Here is a 19,900-nt window from a genome sequence, read left to right on the forward strand (position 1 = left end):
AGGATGAAGGGATAAAATTGGGGGGATTAACTGAAAGTCTGTACAGGGAACACGTGGTCTCACTCTGCACTCCCCTGCAACAACCAGAGGGATTCAAGCATTAAAAAGTCCCCAGGGAAAGGCCTACCAGGCAGTAAGTCCTCAGATAAATACAAAATTCCCAAGTTGCTTTTTAGTGACACAGATAATCAAGGGTTATCAGACATTTCAAGGGAGCCTCCAGCAAAAAAGATGGTTACAAATAAACAAATAGGAAAAAAGGTTGGCCCAGAAAAAAGTAACAATGATGTTTTCAAAATATTTTTAAAATACTGTTTTAGTTCTTACTAAAAATCTAAGACAAAATAACAACAAACTCTCAATTGGTTTCCTCAGAAAAGGCAATGCATTTGTAAAACAAAAATAAGATGTTATGAAAAAGGAAAAATCCGAGAATGAAGAACTCTCGGAAATTAAACAAACTGAGGGCTCAAATATGGAATGTGAGAGAAGGGTTTGTAGATAAAATCAAGGAAATCTCTCAGAAAGTAGGAAAAAATACAAACACCAAAATATAAGAGGGAAAAAAGAATTTGAAGAATTCAGGAGGTCTAACATTTCATCAACATAAGTTTCAGAAAGTGAGAAACAGATTAAAGAGATGGTAGGCAATTATCAAAGAAATAATGTAAGACAATTTCGAAGAGCTGAAGGGTACGAGTCTCTCTCTTGAGCAGTGCTGTCCAAAAGACCTTTCTGTGATGACAGAGACGCTCTGCATCTGCACTGTTCAGTAAGGTGGCCCCTAGTCACACGTGGCTATTGAGCAACTGAAATGTAGCTAGTGGAAATGAGAAACAGATGATTTTATTTCACTTCATTTCAGATCAGATCTACTCCATCAGAAGTTCCTGTAGGTGTTACCTACAAACAGATCTTGAATTTATTTTTCACCATTTCTACTGTTCCATCATAGCCCAAGCCTCCATCATCTCTTGCCTAAATAACCGTGTCACTCTCCACCATTTAAAATATGATTTTAAAATAATTATTTTTAAAATAAAGTGCATTATTTTAACAGAAGTTTAAAAACAACTTCAATGTCACATCACGTTCATAAGATTCAATTACATTGATAAAAGCAAAAATGTATCTTAATTTCCAAAACCACACTACATTTATTTCTGGGTTTTGTTATTGTTTTTCTTGAAAGAAAGGTATACTGAAATAAATACGACTTTGTAGTAAAGTGCATTAAAATCAATTTAGGTCTAAATAAAGAAAAATACCATTTGAAAGCATCTCACAGGCAAGGGCACTTACAATCTGCAAACAGTATTTTCCCACCAACCAGTATTCTTTTCCTATATCCAAACACAAAGTAATAGAGGAGATACTAGAATGAATGCAATATTACATCTAAGAAAGAAATGTCAGATTCACTACTGTGACATTTTGAGCTACCTTGACTATCTGGCTCTTCTTAACACTTGAATATGAAACAGTCAAGTTATCAATTATAGACCACACTACCACTTACAATGGAAAAATGTCAGCTTAGATAGGAAATAAAATAGTACACAGAAGTTTACCTTCAACTCATAGCTATCTGCATTTTCTCTGAAGAATCATAATTATCATAATTAACTTGAAACACAAGATAATGCCAGAGAATTTTTGTTTCAATTTTTAAAGAACACTGAGAAATGAAGTACATCCCTTATAGTTAATTTTCTAGTATTTGAGATCTCCAAATAAATCATTTGAGCAGTCAAACATTTAGCAGCCAGAGCTGGACAGCTTTTAAGAATTAAGAATTCCATCTTCCTCTCTCTCTACCACCATCCCTCCTCCTCCTGAAAAAGGAAAACTTTATGTAACTGAAGATTTAATTCTTTGGTCCCAAGAACATAATTTGTGCCCCCCCACCATTGCCATCTACTTCATGTAATTGCAATCATTTCTCGTTTTCCAGGAATAAACTTTATTCGTGGCATAAAGATGTGAAGAACAGTTCAAGATGCTCCAGAAACAGCACAAGATTGGAAGTCAGGAGTCTCAGCTCCGCTGTAATTAGTAATTGCTCAAGTTCTAAGTTCTTTAATGTCTTAGTATCTCAGTTTCCTTTAAAAAGGAGTTAGAATAAATGATCTTCAAGGCCTCAATTAATTCCAAAGTTCTAAGTTTTATTTTAAAGACTTCAATAAATCTGTTTTTGTCAACAAGAATATATTTTAACTTTTTATTAATTTGTCCAAACATAATCCATCACCAACTTTAATAATCATCAACAATTTGATGTATTTGCTATAATAATTAAAGTGTTATATATAAGCCTATTTAAAGTTATTTAAATGAAAAAAACTATGGAGAGCATACTAATTTATTACAATAAAATGCATTATGGGAAATGAGCTTAAAATTTCAGATTTTTTCCCCACAGAGGGAAATTTCTAAAAAGACTTTGAAAGAGAAGGGCCTCCAAGCAAAAATTTGAGGAAAAAATTCCTTGCCTACCAAAAAATATACATTTCTGATAGAGAACACTCTTCTATTTCTACCTATACTTCAGTTCTATGGGCCTTTAGGCTGTTTAAATGTATAAACTATACCTCTTTTCTTTCTTCTCTCTTCTAGGCCATTTTTTCTTTCCTGTTACTTTTGCCCAGTTCTCAGTTTTTTTCCATAAAGAAACTATTCTTTCTATACACATCTTCTGCCAATCAGATTGTTCCTTTATTTTCAGATGGCAACCCTATCAATGACTGGCACCCAGATTAATTTTAGAGTCCTTAGTTCTTAAATAATTTCATTAATTATTGCTTAAAGGCTCATTCTACTCCGTCAGAGATTCTTACTCCTGGGTTCAGTATCAATTCCATATATGTTTGTGTGTTTATAAACATTCTTCACATTTAAACTGTGAAACTGTTGTAACTAAACATATGATCATTATTTTCTAAGTGTACTGCTAATATCTCCTTCTAAAAATCAAAGTATAAAGCTGACATTTCAAAAGCCATTTAAGAAGGAAAAGCTAAATGACTAAATTCATGTATGAATATCTATTGTTAAAGGCGGTTGTCAGTTTAAGTAAAAATTCATAATCTGCTTACCACTGTTTTATAAGGCATCTCTCTAATGCATAAGGTTAGCAAAACATTTCACATGTATATGTATAAGTAAATAACTGGGAGAAAGTTTAGCAATTTAATGAATTAGAGCTCTATTTACAATTATACTATCAAAAGCTTAATGCTCTGGTGGAAATTCCAAGTCTCATTAACTATGGTGCCAGAAACTTTAATTAAAATAGAACACCTCATTTAAATCATTAGCTTTGATAATTCAAGCATGAATAGAGGTCTAATTTGTTGATTTGTTGATCACTGTCTCTGTCATGTGCATTAGATGGTTTGTTAGATACCACACATTAACAATATCTTGGAGAGGTTAACATTTCGGAGAAGACAGCAATACTACCGCCTGGTTATGCAACATAAATCCTGAGCTGACATCATTTACTCTGAAAGCCAGAGTAGGCAGAATATATCAATCAGCCAAGAATACAATCTTCAAGCTACATTTATATAGTAACACCCTGCCCCGTAGAAAGGAACTTGGTAGGGGTCGGGGTAGCGGGATGATTGGACAACAGTATTGAAATCATTGAGTATTGAAAGGCAAATACTTCCTGAAAATAATATTGAAAACTGACTTCATAACTAGAAAGAAAAAATGAAAATAAATAGATGCACCAAAAAGTGTCTTTGTTCAAAAGCTAACATTTAAGACAGAAATGTTTCAAAGCAGATACATCACAGAGGCATACATGTCATCTCTAAGATGGCAAAGGAAATGCTGATTTACTGAAAGCTGATCAAAATGAGTGATTTACAAGCATTCCATTTTCATTAGAAAGCCATTACATACAAACTACTATATATAAAATAAACAACAAGGTCCTACTGTACAGCACAGGGAATTATACTCAATATCTTATAACCCATAATGAAAAAGATAAAAAAGAATATATATGTATAACTGAATCACTATGCTGTACACCATAAACTAACACAACATTGTAAATCAACTGTACTTCAATAAAAAGAAAGATAGGAAGCCATTATAACAATACCACCACTGCAACACAAAAATGTGCAGCTTTTAAACATTTGGAGACTTTTACAATGATGCTTTTAGAAAGAATTTTCCATTTATTACTAGTGAGCACTTTTAATCGAACTATTCCATGGCAAAGCATGTCTTAAACAGCCAAAGTTTTGCTCTGCACCAACATTAGCGCTGCTGGTTCTATGTTAAACAGAAGATTTTAACATGATAAAACTACTTAAGAAGAGTGAGGATTTGTCTCTCAGGATAAAATGACTGGAAAGGATAATGGGGAAAAAAAGATACTGTTCATAACAAAAACAAAGAAAAATCAACCTATGAGTAAATTTAACCAGAAATGAAGGCACTACAGAATTTTACAGAGGAATATCCAGAAAGCAAACAAAAAAAGGAAAGGTGGGAAGATGAGAGAAAGGGAAGGAGGAAGGAAAAAAGACTGAAATATTCAAGACTGTACCAGTTCCTAAATAAGACGTTTAAAATATCTGTAAAGACAAAATTTCCCCCAATTTGAGCTATTCATTTAATGTAATTGAAATTAAAACCTAAGAAAGGTTTCTGATTTTGTTTGGAGGTGGGGGGAGGGGGAGGTCACACAGATGTTCTAAAGTTCTAGTAGAAAAACCAGAGAATAACCTTCCTGTCTGCTGCCCCCTCCCCAAAACTGGAAGGAAGAAAAGTAATAAAGGAGACTTTACACTATCAAATTAGAATACTAGAAAGCCTCAAAAATTAAAATAGTGTAATTCTGGTAGAGAAACATATAGATAGATGAGGAGAAAAATAGAAAGTCCAGAAATGGATTGCAGTATATACTGAAGAGCTGCATCTTAATCAGGGACTAGATTCTAAAGTCATCATGTAAAGTGAAAAATCTCATTGAGATCCAAACTCCCCTAGAAAAATCCTGAATCATGACTAAATTACTAGAAACCGAATCCTTGGACGCACTGAAGCCAAGAATTAACTTCTATTGTTTCTCTTTGCATTTCATCTCCCCTCACCCCTCACAGCAGTAAGTTGAAAAGTAAGTATGATACAGCGCTATTATAAAGAATTTAATATTTGACAAGATAGCCTCTATTCTGTTTAGTGAAAATGTTTAATATGAAGTATGAAAACAACTGGCTATTTAGAGAAAATTAAATCATAACCCCAAGCTTACACTGACATTTGAAAACAAATTGGAGCAATTTATCAATCCGTTTCCAATCAGGAGTGGTCTGCAACCCAGCCCAAGTAGGAAGGCACCTCTGCCCTTTGTTCTTCTCCTTATCCCATCACACCAGGAAAGAACTAGAAGTGAGAGAGGGTGCAGGCACTACTGCCAGACCACAGAGCCCTGGCTTCATCCAAGTGGCTGAGGGCCAGGGCTTCTGCTGCTTTTGAGGTAGGTGAGGAAAACCCATGGAATTAAGCCTTAAGCATCTAACTGAAAATACTCTAAACTTTTCAAGTTGCAGAAAGTGTTATAGAATAGGATTAAGATCCCATTTAGGGTGCCTTAACCTGGTTGAAAGGAAGGTTTGATGGGGGTGACACCGAGCATAGCAATTAGGGAAAAAAATTGTTTCGAGTCTCCAACAAGTAATTTCCCTCCATTAATCAGTCACATGTCCCTATCTATGGATGTTATGAAAAGCTATCTATTACTGTAGGGGAGCCACCTGACAGTGTTTGCCACCCCAAGATGTCTCTCTGGCATGACGATTAATTTAGGCTGATTATTTTTAAGGCCCCAAAGACTCAGGAAGAACCTTTGACCTTCCCCCAACTGCCTAAAAGGACTAGACAGAGGACTGTTCCAGGAAGGGAGCTGCTGCCACAGGTAACTGTGGTAGGACCTAGGTGAGGCACACAGAGAAGAACCTAGCAAAATCTGCTTGTGAAAACCCCTCTCTGGGTCCCACTGCCTCTGCATGGCCAGCAAACCACTGTTTACCAAACATCTGCTTTTTCTAACTCCACGTCGATTGCCTTCCTCCACTGTGAAGTCCCAAACCACTGCCCTCACATCCTTTATGTCTTTAGCTGAAAATGGTATTTGAGGTGAGGGCTTCAGTCATTGTGGTGGGTCACTCAGTTTTCCTGGTCTCTCCCATGTATAGATGTTATTAAACTTTGTTTGATTTTCTCCTATTAATCTGTCTCATGTCAATTTAATTCTTAGACCAACCGGAAGAACCTAGAAGGGCAGAGGAAATTTCTCCCTCCCTGACATTATAGTAGCTATCCTGGTATAGTGAAATTAGAAACAATTTCTCTAACTTCCACATTTTCCATGCTGACCATGTACTCCATTTGTCAAAAGAAAGTCAAAATTATTATTAAAAAAAAGAGAAAACTAATGAAATATAATATAAAAAACCATCTGTTCAAGTTAACTGTTAAGCTAACATCTAGATATTTTCATCCCACATAAGATTAATCTATCAAGGTTTCTAACAATAAAAGAACTCACAGTCAGTAGGTAAATAAAACATTTTTCTGTATTGTTAATGTTAAAGAACTTATTTTAAAAGGCTGGATATAAAAATGAGTATAACTCAATAAAAAAAAAAGTTTAAAAATATAAATAAATAAAAGGCTGGATATAAACAAGCAGCACATAAACCATTCACTCTGTGAGATGATTCATGCAAAATCATTTTGTACACCATAACACACGAAAGTTATCCTAACGCAGTGAAAACGTCAAAACCTGTAATGTGGTAAAAGTAACATTTTCCTTGTCAAGGGTTTTTTTTTTTTTTCAGTATTGAAAGTTAGTCATCATTTGTGAATCTCATGCATCAAAATAAAGGTGACCAAATGTTTTTGCAAAAGTAATTTCACTCTAAGAACCCACTAACAATTGAAGGTACTTATTCATACGCTCACAGCTAAACAGTAACAACAAATGTTAAAGAGTCTGACGGTACAAAGAACTTAAATTCCAAAACTAAGAAACATTTAGACAAATCAACGACTGAAGTACACTATTCAGTATTCAGCATTATTTAGCAAAGTACGAAACTTCATAAAAACTTTGACATGTTATTTCCCCCCACATTATGAACTCATTTGGCTGGTTAAATCAAAATATTACAAGTATTATCAGTGTAAATGGTGGAGTAAGGAATTCCATAAAAGCAACGAAAAAACTGGCAAAAACTGGCACAATCAACTTTCTTGGAATTCAGGAAACTAAAGTTTGCAGCAGCCAGGGATACACTTAATCAAGAAAACCCAGGAAATTTCAGTAAGAACAGCAAGATCGATGGTATTTTAATTTACCCTAGTCCAATGCCCCTGCTCTCCAGCTCAGTGGTAGCCTTGAAAATAAGACCCTGCATTTCCAGCACCAGTATCAGAGGGAGCAGAAGGGGCCTCATTCTCAAAGAATTGTAATTACTTGTTTTGATCTGGCTGGTACAACAGCAACATTTGCCTTATCTTGTCTGACTAAGAACTCAACCAGTGCTAGAGGGGCCATACTGAAACCATTCACAAGGCAAATGTGTTAGCTGCTGCTACCTGAAGCAATGGGTAATAGTTTGACCAAACATCAGACCAACCAAAAGCTGTGAAGGAAAGGCTGGGTTATGAGATACTTTACAGAAAAACGACTTTGAACAGCTCTGACCTATTTCTCCTGAAAATCCAGAAGATCACACACATACTGTGCACATGCTCAGGAAAGACCTGAAAAGTTCCCACCTCTGGCTGACCTGGAGGCTCTGGAGAAGCAGGAAGTTAAGGCTAAAGGAGAGATGTAAACTGCCTGGCTGAGTATGGAAGGTGTGCCAAAACACACACAGATGCCTCTGTAAAAACTGGGCAACGTTTTTGACTCTGGGCATTTAAGGAAATCTCTGGGCAGTGACTACTGATCATTAAGCTAATGGAAGAAAAAACTAAGCGGCCATACATAATAGACTTCAACAATTAGCTCAGAATTTAAAAACCAATTTAAAATTAAATTTTAAAAAATAGTTTAGAAAAGTCACTAAACAACAAATGACAAAATCAAAAAGCAAAAGGATGAGAAAAGACATTTTATGCAAACTATAAACCAAGAGGGGACTGGTGTGGCTATACAAATATCAGAAAGAGATACTTGAGGACAAAAATGTTGTGAGAGAGAAAGGACATCATATAATGATGAAAGGTCAATCCATCAAGAAGATATAACAATTATAAACACATGCAAAACTAATAAACCAATCTCCAAATACCTGAAGCATAAACTGACAGAATTAAAAGGAGAAATAGACAATTCAACAATAATAGTTAGAGACTTCAACATCCTGCTTTCAATAATGGATATAAAACCTAGACAGAAGATCCAAAAGAAAGAGGAAACTTGAACAATATAAACCAAATAAACTTAACATATCTACAGAACACTCCACCCAACAAGAACAAAACGCACATTTTTCTCCAGTGCACCTGAAACATTCTCCGGGAGAGACCATATGTTAGACCATAACACAAGTCTCAATAAATTTAAAAAGATTAAAATTATGTAAAGTATGTTCTTCAGCCACATGGAATGAAATTATAAGTCAATAACAGAAGGAAATTTGGAAAGCTCACTCTAGAAATACTTGCTTTTCTCTAATTTTGCCAACTGTGTACACAGGGCAATTAGGCAAAAAAGAAAGAAAGGAAGAAAGAAAGAAAGAAGGAAAGAAAAGACATCTAGATTGAAAGACAGAACAAAACTATATTTGCAGATGACATTATTTTCTATGTAAAAGATCCTAAGGTATCCACAAAAAAATCTATTAGCACTAATAAAGAGTTCTGCCAAGTTTGCAGATATACAATCAATTTTATTTCTAAACACTAGTAATGAACAATCCAAAAAATAAAATTAAGGGAACAATTCCATTTACAGTAGCACAAAAAAGAATTAAATACTTTGGAATAAATTTAACAAAAGAAATGTAAGACTTATACTTGAAAAACTGTAAAATGCTGTTGAAAGAAATTTTAAAAGACCTAAATAAATGGAAACATGCCCCATGTTCAGGTACCAGAACGCTTCATGTTGTTAAGGTGGCAATACTCCCCAAATTAATCTACAAATTTAAAGCAATCCCTTTTAAAATCCCGGCTGGCTGTTTTTGCAGAAACTGACAAATTAATCCTAAATTTTATATGGTAATTCAAGGGACCCAGAATAGCTAAAACAATCTGAAAACAGAAGAACAAAGTACAAAGACTCATACTTCCAAATACATAACTTAGTATAAAGCTACAGTATACGTGACAGTGTGGTATGGCATAAGGACATATAGATCAATGAACAGAACTGAGAGTCTAGAAATAAACCCATACCTCTATGGTCAAATTGATTTTTCACAAGGTTGCCAAGACCACAAGATGGAGAAAGGAGTCTTTTCAAAATATGATGCAAAGAAAACTGAATAACCACATGTAAAACAATGAATTTGACACCTACCTCAAAAATTGTACAAAATTTAACTCAAAATGGGTCAAAGAATTAAATATAAGACCTAAAAGTATAAAACTAGGAAAGGTAGATATAAATTTTTGTGACCTTGGATTAGGTAAAACAGTTTTAGATAAGACACCAAAAACACAATAAACAAAGAAAAAACAGAGAAACTGGACTTTATCTAAATTAAAAACTACTGTGCATTAAAGATACTATCAAGAGGGTGAAAAGACAGTCCACAGAAGGGGAAAAAAAATTGCAAATTATATACATAATAAAAATCTTGTATCCAGAATATACTTAAAAACTCTTACAGCTTCACAACAAAAAGACAACCATTTTTCAAAATGGACAAAGGATTTGAATAGACATTTCTCCAAAAAAGACATATAAATGGCCAACAAACATATTAAAAGATGCTCAATATCATTAGTGATTAGGGAAATGCAAATCAAAACAATGAGATACTACTTCACACCCACTAGGATGGCTATAATTTAAGAAAAAGAAAAAGAAGAAACTGGAACCCTTATACATTGCTGATGGGAATATAAAATGGTACAAGACACTGTGGAGAACAGTTTGGCAGCTCCTCAAAAACACAGTTACCATATGACCCAAGAAGTTCAGGTACGTATCTAAGAAAACTGAAAATATACTTTCACACAAAAACTTGTTCATGAATGCTTATAGCAGCACTATTCATAACAGTAAAAAACCCAGAAACAACCCAAACGCCCATCAACTGATGAATAAAACTGTAGTATATCCATACAATGGAATATCATTCAGCCATAAAAAGAACGAAGTACTGATACATGCTACAAAGTGGATGAGCTTCAAAAGCATTACACTAAATGAAAGAACCAAGACACAGAAGACCATATATTGTATGAGTCCATTCATATTAAATGTCTCCACAGGGACAGAAAACAGATTGTTAGTTGCTAGAGACGAGATAGGGGGCATTGGGGAGTAACTGCTTAATGATTATGTCATTTCTCTTAGTGTGATTTAAAATGTTCTGGAATTAGATAGTGGTGAATGCTGCACAATATTGTGTATACACTAAATTTTACTTTAAAATGGCTAAAATGGTGAATTTTTGTTATACGAATTTTATCAGAAATAAATACACATGTAGATAAATACATAAAACATCACTTAACTGAAAATTACTACTGTTTAGTTGTGAAGGTCATTCTATTATAATTTGAAATAATGTCAGATATGTGTCAAATCTTTAAAAGTATGGTTCTAAATTTCTGGATCCTCACAATACATGTGTACAGATACCAATTCATCCTAGGGTTACAATTCATATTAGGAGGCTAAGATAGCAATTAAGCTGTTTTAATGACAGTTATTATACAGGATAAGTCAATCAACGAATACTGGAACAATTTGAACAAATTACCTTCAAAATCCTACAAATAAGATACAAAACTTTCCCTATGAAACTTGACCTTTTAATCAGCATCTATAGCAGAAAATTGCAAAACATGAATTATTTCTAAAGCCTTTAGAAATCACTAAGGAACTGCCAAAATGAGGCTAATATCAAAAAATATTTTTTGTAACTCAAAATAAGAAATGTTTATTCTGTTTTAAAAAGACATCCATGATGATAATGACCACAACCAGCTTTACACAGTCTTATCTTTAATCACTGCAAGTTTAACTGGAACAGCCTAGAAGTTTCTATAGTCCACGCCAAGTGATACTGTTTTTGAAGTTTTATAACTTGGTATTACTAAGATTTTTATATCAGTGAAGGTCCATAAAGAAGCTCTTTAGCAATACCAAAGTATTTTAAGATAAAGATTCAGTTTCCCTTAAAATGCTTAGTTTAGCAGAGTCAATTCTATGTTAAGCACTGCAAATTCTGAAATCTGGGAATCAGTGTCACTGTCATTGCCTCTAAGAAAGCACCAGGATGAATTACAGGAGAAAGAGCACAGCCCTTGGAGATGACCAATGGCTGAGAAGGCCAATATTTATGGAAAGCTCTAATTAACAAATTTGTAATTAACAAATATAATGGAATACTACTCAGCCATAAAAAGAATAAAATAATGCCATTTGCAGCAACATGGATGGACCTAGAGATCGTCATTTTAAGTGAAGTAAGCCAGAAAGAGAAAGAAAAATACCATATGATATCACTTATGTGTGGAATCTAAAAAATAATAAAATGAATCTACATACAAAACAGACTCACAGACATAGAAAACAAACTTACAGTTACCGAAAGGGAAAGGGAAGGGGCAGGGATAAACTAGGAGTAAGGGAGTAACAGATACAAACTACTATATATAAAATAGATAAGTAACAAGGATTTACTGTTTAACACAAGGAAGAAGATTCAATATCTTGCAATAACCTATAACGGAAAATAATGTGAAAATAACTGAATCACTTTGCTGTATACCTGAAACCGATGCAACAGGGTAAATCAATGACGTGTCACATAAATTAATTAATTTTTAAAAATTAATAAAATGAAGCTGAAAAATAAAATAAAGTCCAAGGAAAGATTATCTTTACAAGACTATTAAATTCAATAAGGTCTGTCCACTGTCGTTACCAAACCAATAAATATTGATATTTCCACAATCAACTAATCCTGAAAGGAGAAAAGGAAGAGAAAGACATTTACCTCTTCTAAGCTAGGGAGCGAAGAAGATGACACTGTTCGAGATGACAACGGGTGGAAGGGCTCTTGACCAACAGCATGTTGATGACTCTGTATTTGTACAAAAGGGTTCTGCGGAGGCCTGTGAGGCAATGGAGGTAGGCCGTAGGGAAAACCCGGCCCCATTAGGTGATTCTGTTGTAAATTAGCAAAAGTCCATGCTCCATCAGGTGCCAGGTATTTCAAGGGAGGAGGGGCAAGGTGTTCAGATGGCAACGAGAAAGGTGAGCTGAACATCTGGGGCGGCAGGCGCTGTGGAAATGCTGGGTTGTTGGCTACTTCAACGTCTCTGCTGCTGTCATTAAAGTTAGAAAAGTGGGTACTGTGGTCTGTATTGGACGGGGGAGATGGGACTGCTGGTGGGCTCCTAGTCTGAATTTGTCTATATTGCAAAAGTCTTGATTGAGGTGGTGGCATTTCAGCTAGTTCCCGTGTTTCACTTTGATCACGATTAGACAGTTCTCTGATTAAGTCTTGAAACCTACATAAGGATGATGAAATAGGAAAGGAGAAAACAAAAGAAAAGCTCCATCACATTAAGGAGAGCTTAGTCAACAATGTATAATTTTTACAAGCAAAAAGCATGATACTTAATTAGAACTAGTATTAATTCATCTCAAGAGGCAGCATTAACACTCAATAGATGCTGAATTGAAGACATTAAATATGCCCAACTATTTGATTTCTTTCTTTTTCTTGATATTAAAAACAACTGTCCTTGTCTTTACATGTGTTCCGTAACTGGTCACCATAATGGCAGACCTTCATCAGAAGGGACTGGGAAACACTTCATTGCGTTCACATGACACACCAAAAAAACAAGTTTAGAATGAGGACTGAACACTCATAAACATCAGTGCTTAAAAGAAGGTAGAATTTTGTGCTGCTAGAAAAAAATTGGTAAATGTATAATTTTTAGCTTTTAATCACTAATTTAATTTCACCCTCATTCATTCTTTGCATTACTACTGAATGTGAAAAAAAAAACATCCACAGTGATGGTACATTCCTCTTTCAGAAGAGACTGCAAAGTAAGGAGCCGCATTAATTTACAATCCACAGCAGATCACCCAGATCGCCTAGGTTCGCACAAAAGTTACTGCTCAGTGGATACTCTCTATTTTAGAGTCAATCAACAGAACTGTACATGTGCCTAGAAGGCTGGCATCCAATTTCTTTAGGATAATAGTCCAATTTCACGCAAAAAAAGACAACACTCAAGAAAGAAAACAGTAAAGGGGTCATGTTTCAGAGACTATTTTTGTTCTGCTGAAAATACCTTGAGTCTGTTGTTTCTACTTCATCTTCAGCACTGCTGGGGAGCTTCCAGTCTGCTCTCACTGGTGGCGGATGTAATCCAATGGGCGGCTGGGGAAGATGCTGGAGGTGAGGGTGAGGGTGGTGATGGTGTGGGTAAGGAATGCTGCCCTGACTGAGATAGGCATGATGATGCTCATTCCACTGCTGTAACCGCACTTGCTGCTGCCTTAATGTTTCCAGAGCTACACTTCCATGCATACGATCTGCAAAAACACATGAGAAAAGTTTAAGTTTTCAGCATGTGGGGGTGTCCAGTTAATTTCTGCAAGAATTTTTACAACCAGATTTTGCCCACAAAGAAATGGCTACAACTTGAGTTTTGGAGAAAGCAATGTTTTCTAAACTTGCCAGTAACTAAAGTTAGAGTAATGATGAGGATCCTTCCTTACCTACATTACAGTGTAACCTGGCATCAACCGGATGCTTTATATTATACAGCACTAGGAACCAGATTCTGATTGTTACACTAAGTGATTGGTTTTTCTGCTGGCACTATTTAAGGAAATGAATCAATCCTGACTCAAAATAATATTGTATACTACATGTCATTTAACTAAATGATCTCTGAATCTGTCACATCCAGCAGTGATAGGAGAACTTACCTAAAGCCTCCCCTATAGGCAGTCCCGGGGGGTTCTCATCAGTGAAGTTATTCAGATGTGAAGGAAGAATGGGGCCGGGCTGCGCGATGGCTCGCAGAGGACTGTGGCCCTCCTGCAGCAGGGGAGGGGGCTGCTGCTCAGGAATGACAGCCTCTGCAGGAGGGGACTGTGGTCGATGAGAAACTGCATTATTGAAAAAAGCGCTGCTGGGGCCTGCCTGATAGGCAGGAGAAAGCTGAGGAGGCGGCTGCGGAGTCAGCTGATTCAGCGGATTCTGCTGCTGAACTACTTGATTTGGCTGGGGTGGCATTTGATTTGGCTGTTCAGGCAAATTATTCTGCTGCTGATTTAACAAGGCGTGCTGCTGTGGAATTGGAAAGGGTGGTCTTGGCAGCTGAGGAAGGGGATGAAAATGACGATTAGGAATTGCATACTGTGCATGGGGGGCAGGAAGAGGAAGATTTATGTGTCTTGGGTTGAGATTATCTTTGCGATGAAATTTGGTATTGGGATAAACAACACCAGGGCGTGATTCAGGACTTCTGTTCTGTGGATTCGATTCCAAATCAATCTAGAAAAAAAGAAGAAGTCTTTTAACTGTGGAAGATCTAAGTCCTGTGGCTCGCCACCTTTTCCTACCCTGGGCCCATCTAAAGGATATGATCCGTTCTTATCAGTAATAGTAGGAGTGCTGGGTGCCAAATCAATCATTTTCTGATAATCAAATAAGGGAACATTCTTTACCTTAGGAAAGACGAAACAGAAAAAAACAGCATATTAAATCTGAGTCATAAGAAGAGATACTGCTATTTCATTAGCATATCCACTTTAATTCCTTTAAAAACATTATTTTTAATTTCACACTTTCTTCCTTGGAAAGAGAACCATTTACTTCCATCTGATATAAATCATTAAAATGTGTTCTTTCCTTCTGATTTTATTGTTTTTATACATCTTTCTTCAAACATATCTAAATTAATAAAAAAAACTTTTTTGTCTCAATTTAAACAACTTTGAAGTGAAAAAAAAAAAGTATTATATCACTTTGTATAACCAGTTTGGTTGTCAATTTTTTGTCATTATTCCTTCAGCAAACACTTACTGAGGGTCTACCAAGGACATTGTGCCTGGTGCTGGAGATTAAAAAAGCAGTAAGAAGACTCAGATTGTACCCTCAAGAGCGCAGAGCAGGGATTGGCAAACTACGGCCCCCAGGTCATTTCCAGCCCACCAGATTTTTGTAAATAAAGTTTTATTGGAACACAGCCACATTCATTGTTTACATACTGTCTATAGCTGCTTTCTTACTACAATGACAGAATCGAGTAGTTGCAACAAAAACTGTATGGCCCACAAAGCCTGAAAATTTACTCTCTGACCTTCTGCAGAAAAAGTTTGCTAAGCTCTGGCTTAGAATCCAGTTGAGGATACCAATATGTAAACATAAAATCAGAGGTGCTGGAAAAGGATGCGATGTAAGATCCTGATGCCTGAGAAAATTATAGGCGACTTCACAGAGATGATAGCATTTGAGTTAAATCTTGCACAAAAAGCTGGAATTTTCCAATGAAAGAAGGACATTCTAGGTAAAGATAATAGCTTACATATTGAGAGAGGAGAAAAAGTATGGCAGATTTAAGGAGATGAGAAATTTTGTGTACAAAGAGCTACAACTTGACTTGTTTATAGGCTAATTTCTACTTCTTGACATCAGCTGAAACTGTAAAAGCCCAATTATACAAGACCTTGAATGATTCAATACCGAGTATAAACATTTTTTTAATCCTGTAAACTGTGGAAAAGGTTTGTAAGCTATGGAGTGCTGTCAAATTTCTGAAACACAAGTTTGATCTTAAGTGGTGACAGTGTGGGAAATGAAATATAAGGTGGAAAGAGGCAATTTTTCTTTTCCATCTTTGTCAAAATGCTCACTGAGCTGCTTTAGTATATCAATCTCCTTACAAGTTTCAATGTTGAGTCACTAAGGATTGCTGGGTACTTGCCTCACCAAAGGCTCTCAAGTTAGACATGGAACTGACCATTCCCAAGAAGACAGAACAAGTAGCTTGTTCCTGAATTGAAGCGGGGGTACACCTGGCAACCAAGTTATTGTAACAAATGGCTGTGATGTGCCAATCATGCCAAGTGCATCCTCATCTCTAATCACTAGCTCAAAAGGACCAACATTAAATATGACCCATATGGTCCTGAAGGTTATTGGGTGTATATAAATTGTCTGGAAAGTGAAATGAGAAGGATGACAACTCTGTCCCAGTCTTCCCAAGCAGCTGCAATGCCTGCTCCTCAAATTTCTCAGAATCTGATTAAGGTTCTTTATAAACACACATTTTCCCCATAAATCTTTATCCTTTAATTACCAGAGCTACATTCAGCTGGGATACACCTTTTCCCAAAAGACACTGTTGATAGGCAAACTCTGATCACATGAGGGAGACCATGATTAGATGTCAAGGTTGTGGATAAGCTGATGTTTTAATTGACCTCTTTACTTCTGACTTTGACATGGACAAAATCATGACCATGGAGGTAGACCAGTGTCGCAGGAATTTAGATCAAGACTGCGCTACTCGACCACATTACAATGGGCTAAGCAGGACAGTGGACTGCAAGGTCTGAAGGATTCTGACTCTAATATTATTAGAATTAGATCATCCTCTATCACTTTTCTCTTAATACAGGAAAGTTAGGATATTTTCCCCCTAGGCCAAAGCAGGACAAAGCATCAGGATAGGAAAGAAAATGAAACACATCTATCAGGTTGCCTACTCCCCTAACAGGGAAAGACCAGAACAGAAATTTTAAAACAAGGACAGGAGAGACACTTGGCTATTGTGGCTTCAGTTGCTCTGATAGCACCTAAGACTCTTGTGGTTGGTTTTGTCCTAAGCTGCTTCAGACTACAACCGCTGCGGCTGCAATGTCCCAACAGGCCATCTGTTCTCTCTCTGCACCCTTTCCAAACACACAGGATGTCTACTTACACTGCTGCTCCTCTCTGACTCTATCGGCAAGTTCTCCTTGCTGCCTAATCTGCACTACAAATCCTCTAGTGGGTACTGAGTCTTTCCAGTTCTACAAACTGTGAGTCAGAGCTACTGATGAGACATAAGTAACTGAATATAGAGAAGAGTTGCTTAAAGAAGCAAGGCTGAGGTTTAAGATACAGATTTGGAAGTCACTACCATGGAGTGGGTATTGAAAATAATGGAACTGGGCTAGTTTATGGTAAGAAATCTTAGAATATAGAGAGAGGTATGAAACACTGACAGAACCTCTTCCTCTGAGACTGGTGATTAAGAAGTAAGGATGTTCAAGGAGACAGAAAAGTACTGAGTCTAAGGTTTTGAGATGACAGGGTAAAATCCTAAGGCAAGGCCATCTCCTGATCATAAAGAGTAACAGAAGGTGGAAGGTAAGCAGGAATCAGATGATCTGCTGAGAAAACTGGGCAAAGGGACCTAAGTCCATGTAAAAGAAACAGGAGGAGCCCCACAGGTTCCCTGAGATTGGAAAACATGAATTTTGAGCAGCACTAATTCAACCAGTGATTTGATTTTCCCTAACTGGGTCACAAGCACAGAAGCAGAGAAAGCAGATGAACAAGTGGGCTAAGGGTTAAGGACTTCTGCAGTGGGTGTGACGAGAGAACAAGGTGCGGGATGTGCGGAGGTCACTTCTTCCTTCTTCACTGTAACAGCGCTTCCCCTTCTGACATAATCTTTAATGAGACATCTGTAGCTGTGCCTTCATTTACTACTTTATCAGGGAAAGCCTCTAAATTCAAGTCTATCATTGAATAGCACAATTTAAGAAAAGTATTCTGATAAATAAAATAATGTGGCCAAAGAAAAGGTAGAGGGAGAGAGTGCAACATGACCCACCAGATCCTCATAAAACGATAAACGTAAAAGATAGACACAAAAAGGTACATAATTTTCTTTAAAACATCAAGATTCCAAGATGATCAATCAAACTAAATCCATTAAAACAATACATGCACTACATGTAAGCAGCATACCTGTTTTGATTCCGTAGGCTTTTTCTCTGGTGTTCGAATCTTATTAATTTCAGGTCCAGGATTATTTGTATCACTTTTACCTAAGAAAACAATTAAAAACTCTTATGAATTGTCCCCAGAAGATGTTAAAAATGCCAATGACTATCCAATATTAGACAAAGTATATTTTAAATATTTTTCACCCACTATTGATGTATTACTACTGCTTGGGTTTTGTTCTTAAATTTTCAGAGTTACAGCTCCTCTGCAAGAAAGAAAATTAATAAATGAAGCAAACCTCTCTGGCAAGGTAAAAGCTTAATAAGGGAATAACCTTAAAACATCAAATAATTCCAAAGATAACTGCCCACTCTTCAAGAATTTATAGCCTCTTTTTCTTAAACTAGACATAGAAAATGCCTTGGCATTCTTGCCTTTTTATAAAGGCACAATACTTTGGCCATTTACAAATGCAATTAAGCAAAAATTTTTAAAAAGTGTCAATACAACTTGGTAAAGGAATCTAAACTGAATAAAGATGTTCTAAAAAGAATACAGTTATACTTTTTAAAGTAATAAATATCAAGCTAAATATAAGGGGATAATAAATAGCAAAGGAAGCAATATTAATTTGAAAAAAAATCACAATTACAATAGGAACATCATGCTAGTTCACACATGTGAAAGGCTTTTAATATATAAGAATTAACTACTACATATTTTAAATTCCCTGAAAGACTCTTTGATTTAGGTTCTTCCTTGAAAACATACTTTAAAGAATGCCATGGGAACTTTGTATAGTGAATTTTCATGCCAGAATAGCCTTACTGCTAAACTTCAAGAAATGAAGACTATAATGTCTGAGATGAAAAATATACTAGATGGAATCAGCAGATGATTAGACATTGTAGAAGAAAAATTTAGTTAACTTGAAGGCACAGCAATAGAAACTATACAAAATGAAACACAAAAAGAAAAAAGTTTGTTTTTTTTTAAATGAAAAGAGCATCCATGAATAGTAGGGAATCTTTAAGAAGCCTAATATATAGGTAGTTGGAATTCCTGAAAAAGAGAAAAAGAGATAAGGCAGAAACAATTTCTGAAGAAATAAAGATCAAAATTTTCCAAATTTGATGAAAACTCTAAACCCACAGATCCAAGAAGCTCAATCCCAAACACAAGAAACACAAGAAGTAGGAAGAAAATTACACCAAGGAATATCATTTTATCATAATCAAATTACTAAAACCAGTATAAAAAGAAATTTTTAGGAAAAAAAGACATGTTGTATGCAGAGAAACAAAGATAAGGATGGCATCAGATTTCTCACTGGAAACAATGCAAGCAAGAAAATAATACAATAACATCATTAAAGTACCAAAAGATAAAAACTGTCAACCAATAATTCTATACCCTGCAAAAGTATCTTTCAAAAATAATAGTGAAAAAAAAAATTTTTCAGACATACAAATGCTGAAAGAATTCATCACCAGCAGACCTGCACTACAGGAATGTTAGAAGAAGTCCTTCAGGCAGAAGGAAAAACTATTCAAAAGGAAACATAAATTTATAGAAAGAAATAAAGATTATCATAAATGCTAACTACATGAAGAGATACAAAAGATTATTTTTCTTATTTATTATTTAAAACTCTTTAAAAAGATACTTGGCTGTTTAATGTTTGTGGCTTATAACATATAAAAGTA

At 35.7% G+C, this 19,900-nt stretch overlaps 1 protein-coding gene across 4 annotated transcripts in view; it reads right to left on the bottom strand.

The window, feature by feature from the left end:
• The window catches only part of HELZ (helicase with zinc finger), a 141,723-nt gene that overhangs the window by 18,078 nt on the left and 103,745 nt on the right, over positions 1-19,900 (bottom strand). For all 4 annotated transcript variants that reach the window (XM_032457042.1, XM_032457039.1, XM_032457040.1 and 1 more), the window contains 4 exons: positions 18,216-18,295; positions 14,177-14,747; positions 13,534-13,777; positions 12,219-12,735 (listed from right to left, as the gene is read on the bottom strand). In XM_032457042.1, coding sequence (XP_032312933.1) covers positions 12,219-12,735; positions 13,534-13,777; positions 14,177-14,747; positions 18,216-18,295 — 1,412 coding nt within the window. The remainder of the gene's footprint in view (positions 1-12,218; positions 12,736-13,533; positions 13,778-14,176; positions 14,748-18,215; positions 18,296-19,900) is intronic.

Source organism: Camelus ferus, chromosome 16 (genome assembly GCF_009834535.1).
Source record: "Camelus ferus isolate YT-003-E chromosome 16, BCGSAC_Cfer_1.0, whole genome shotgun sequence".
In the NCBI taxonomy this organism is placed as follows: Eukaryota; Metazoa; Chordata; class Mammalia; order Artiodactyla; family Camelidae; genus Camelus; species Camelus ferus.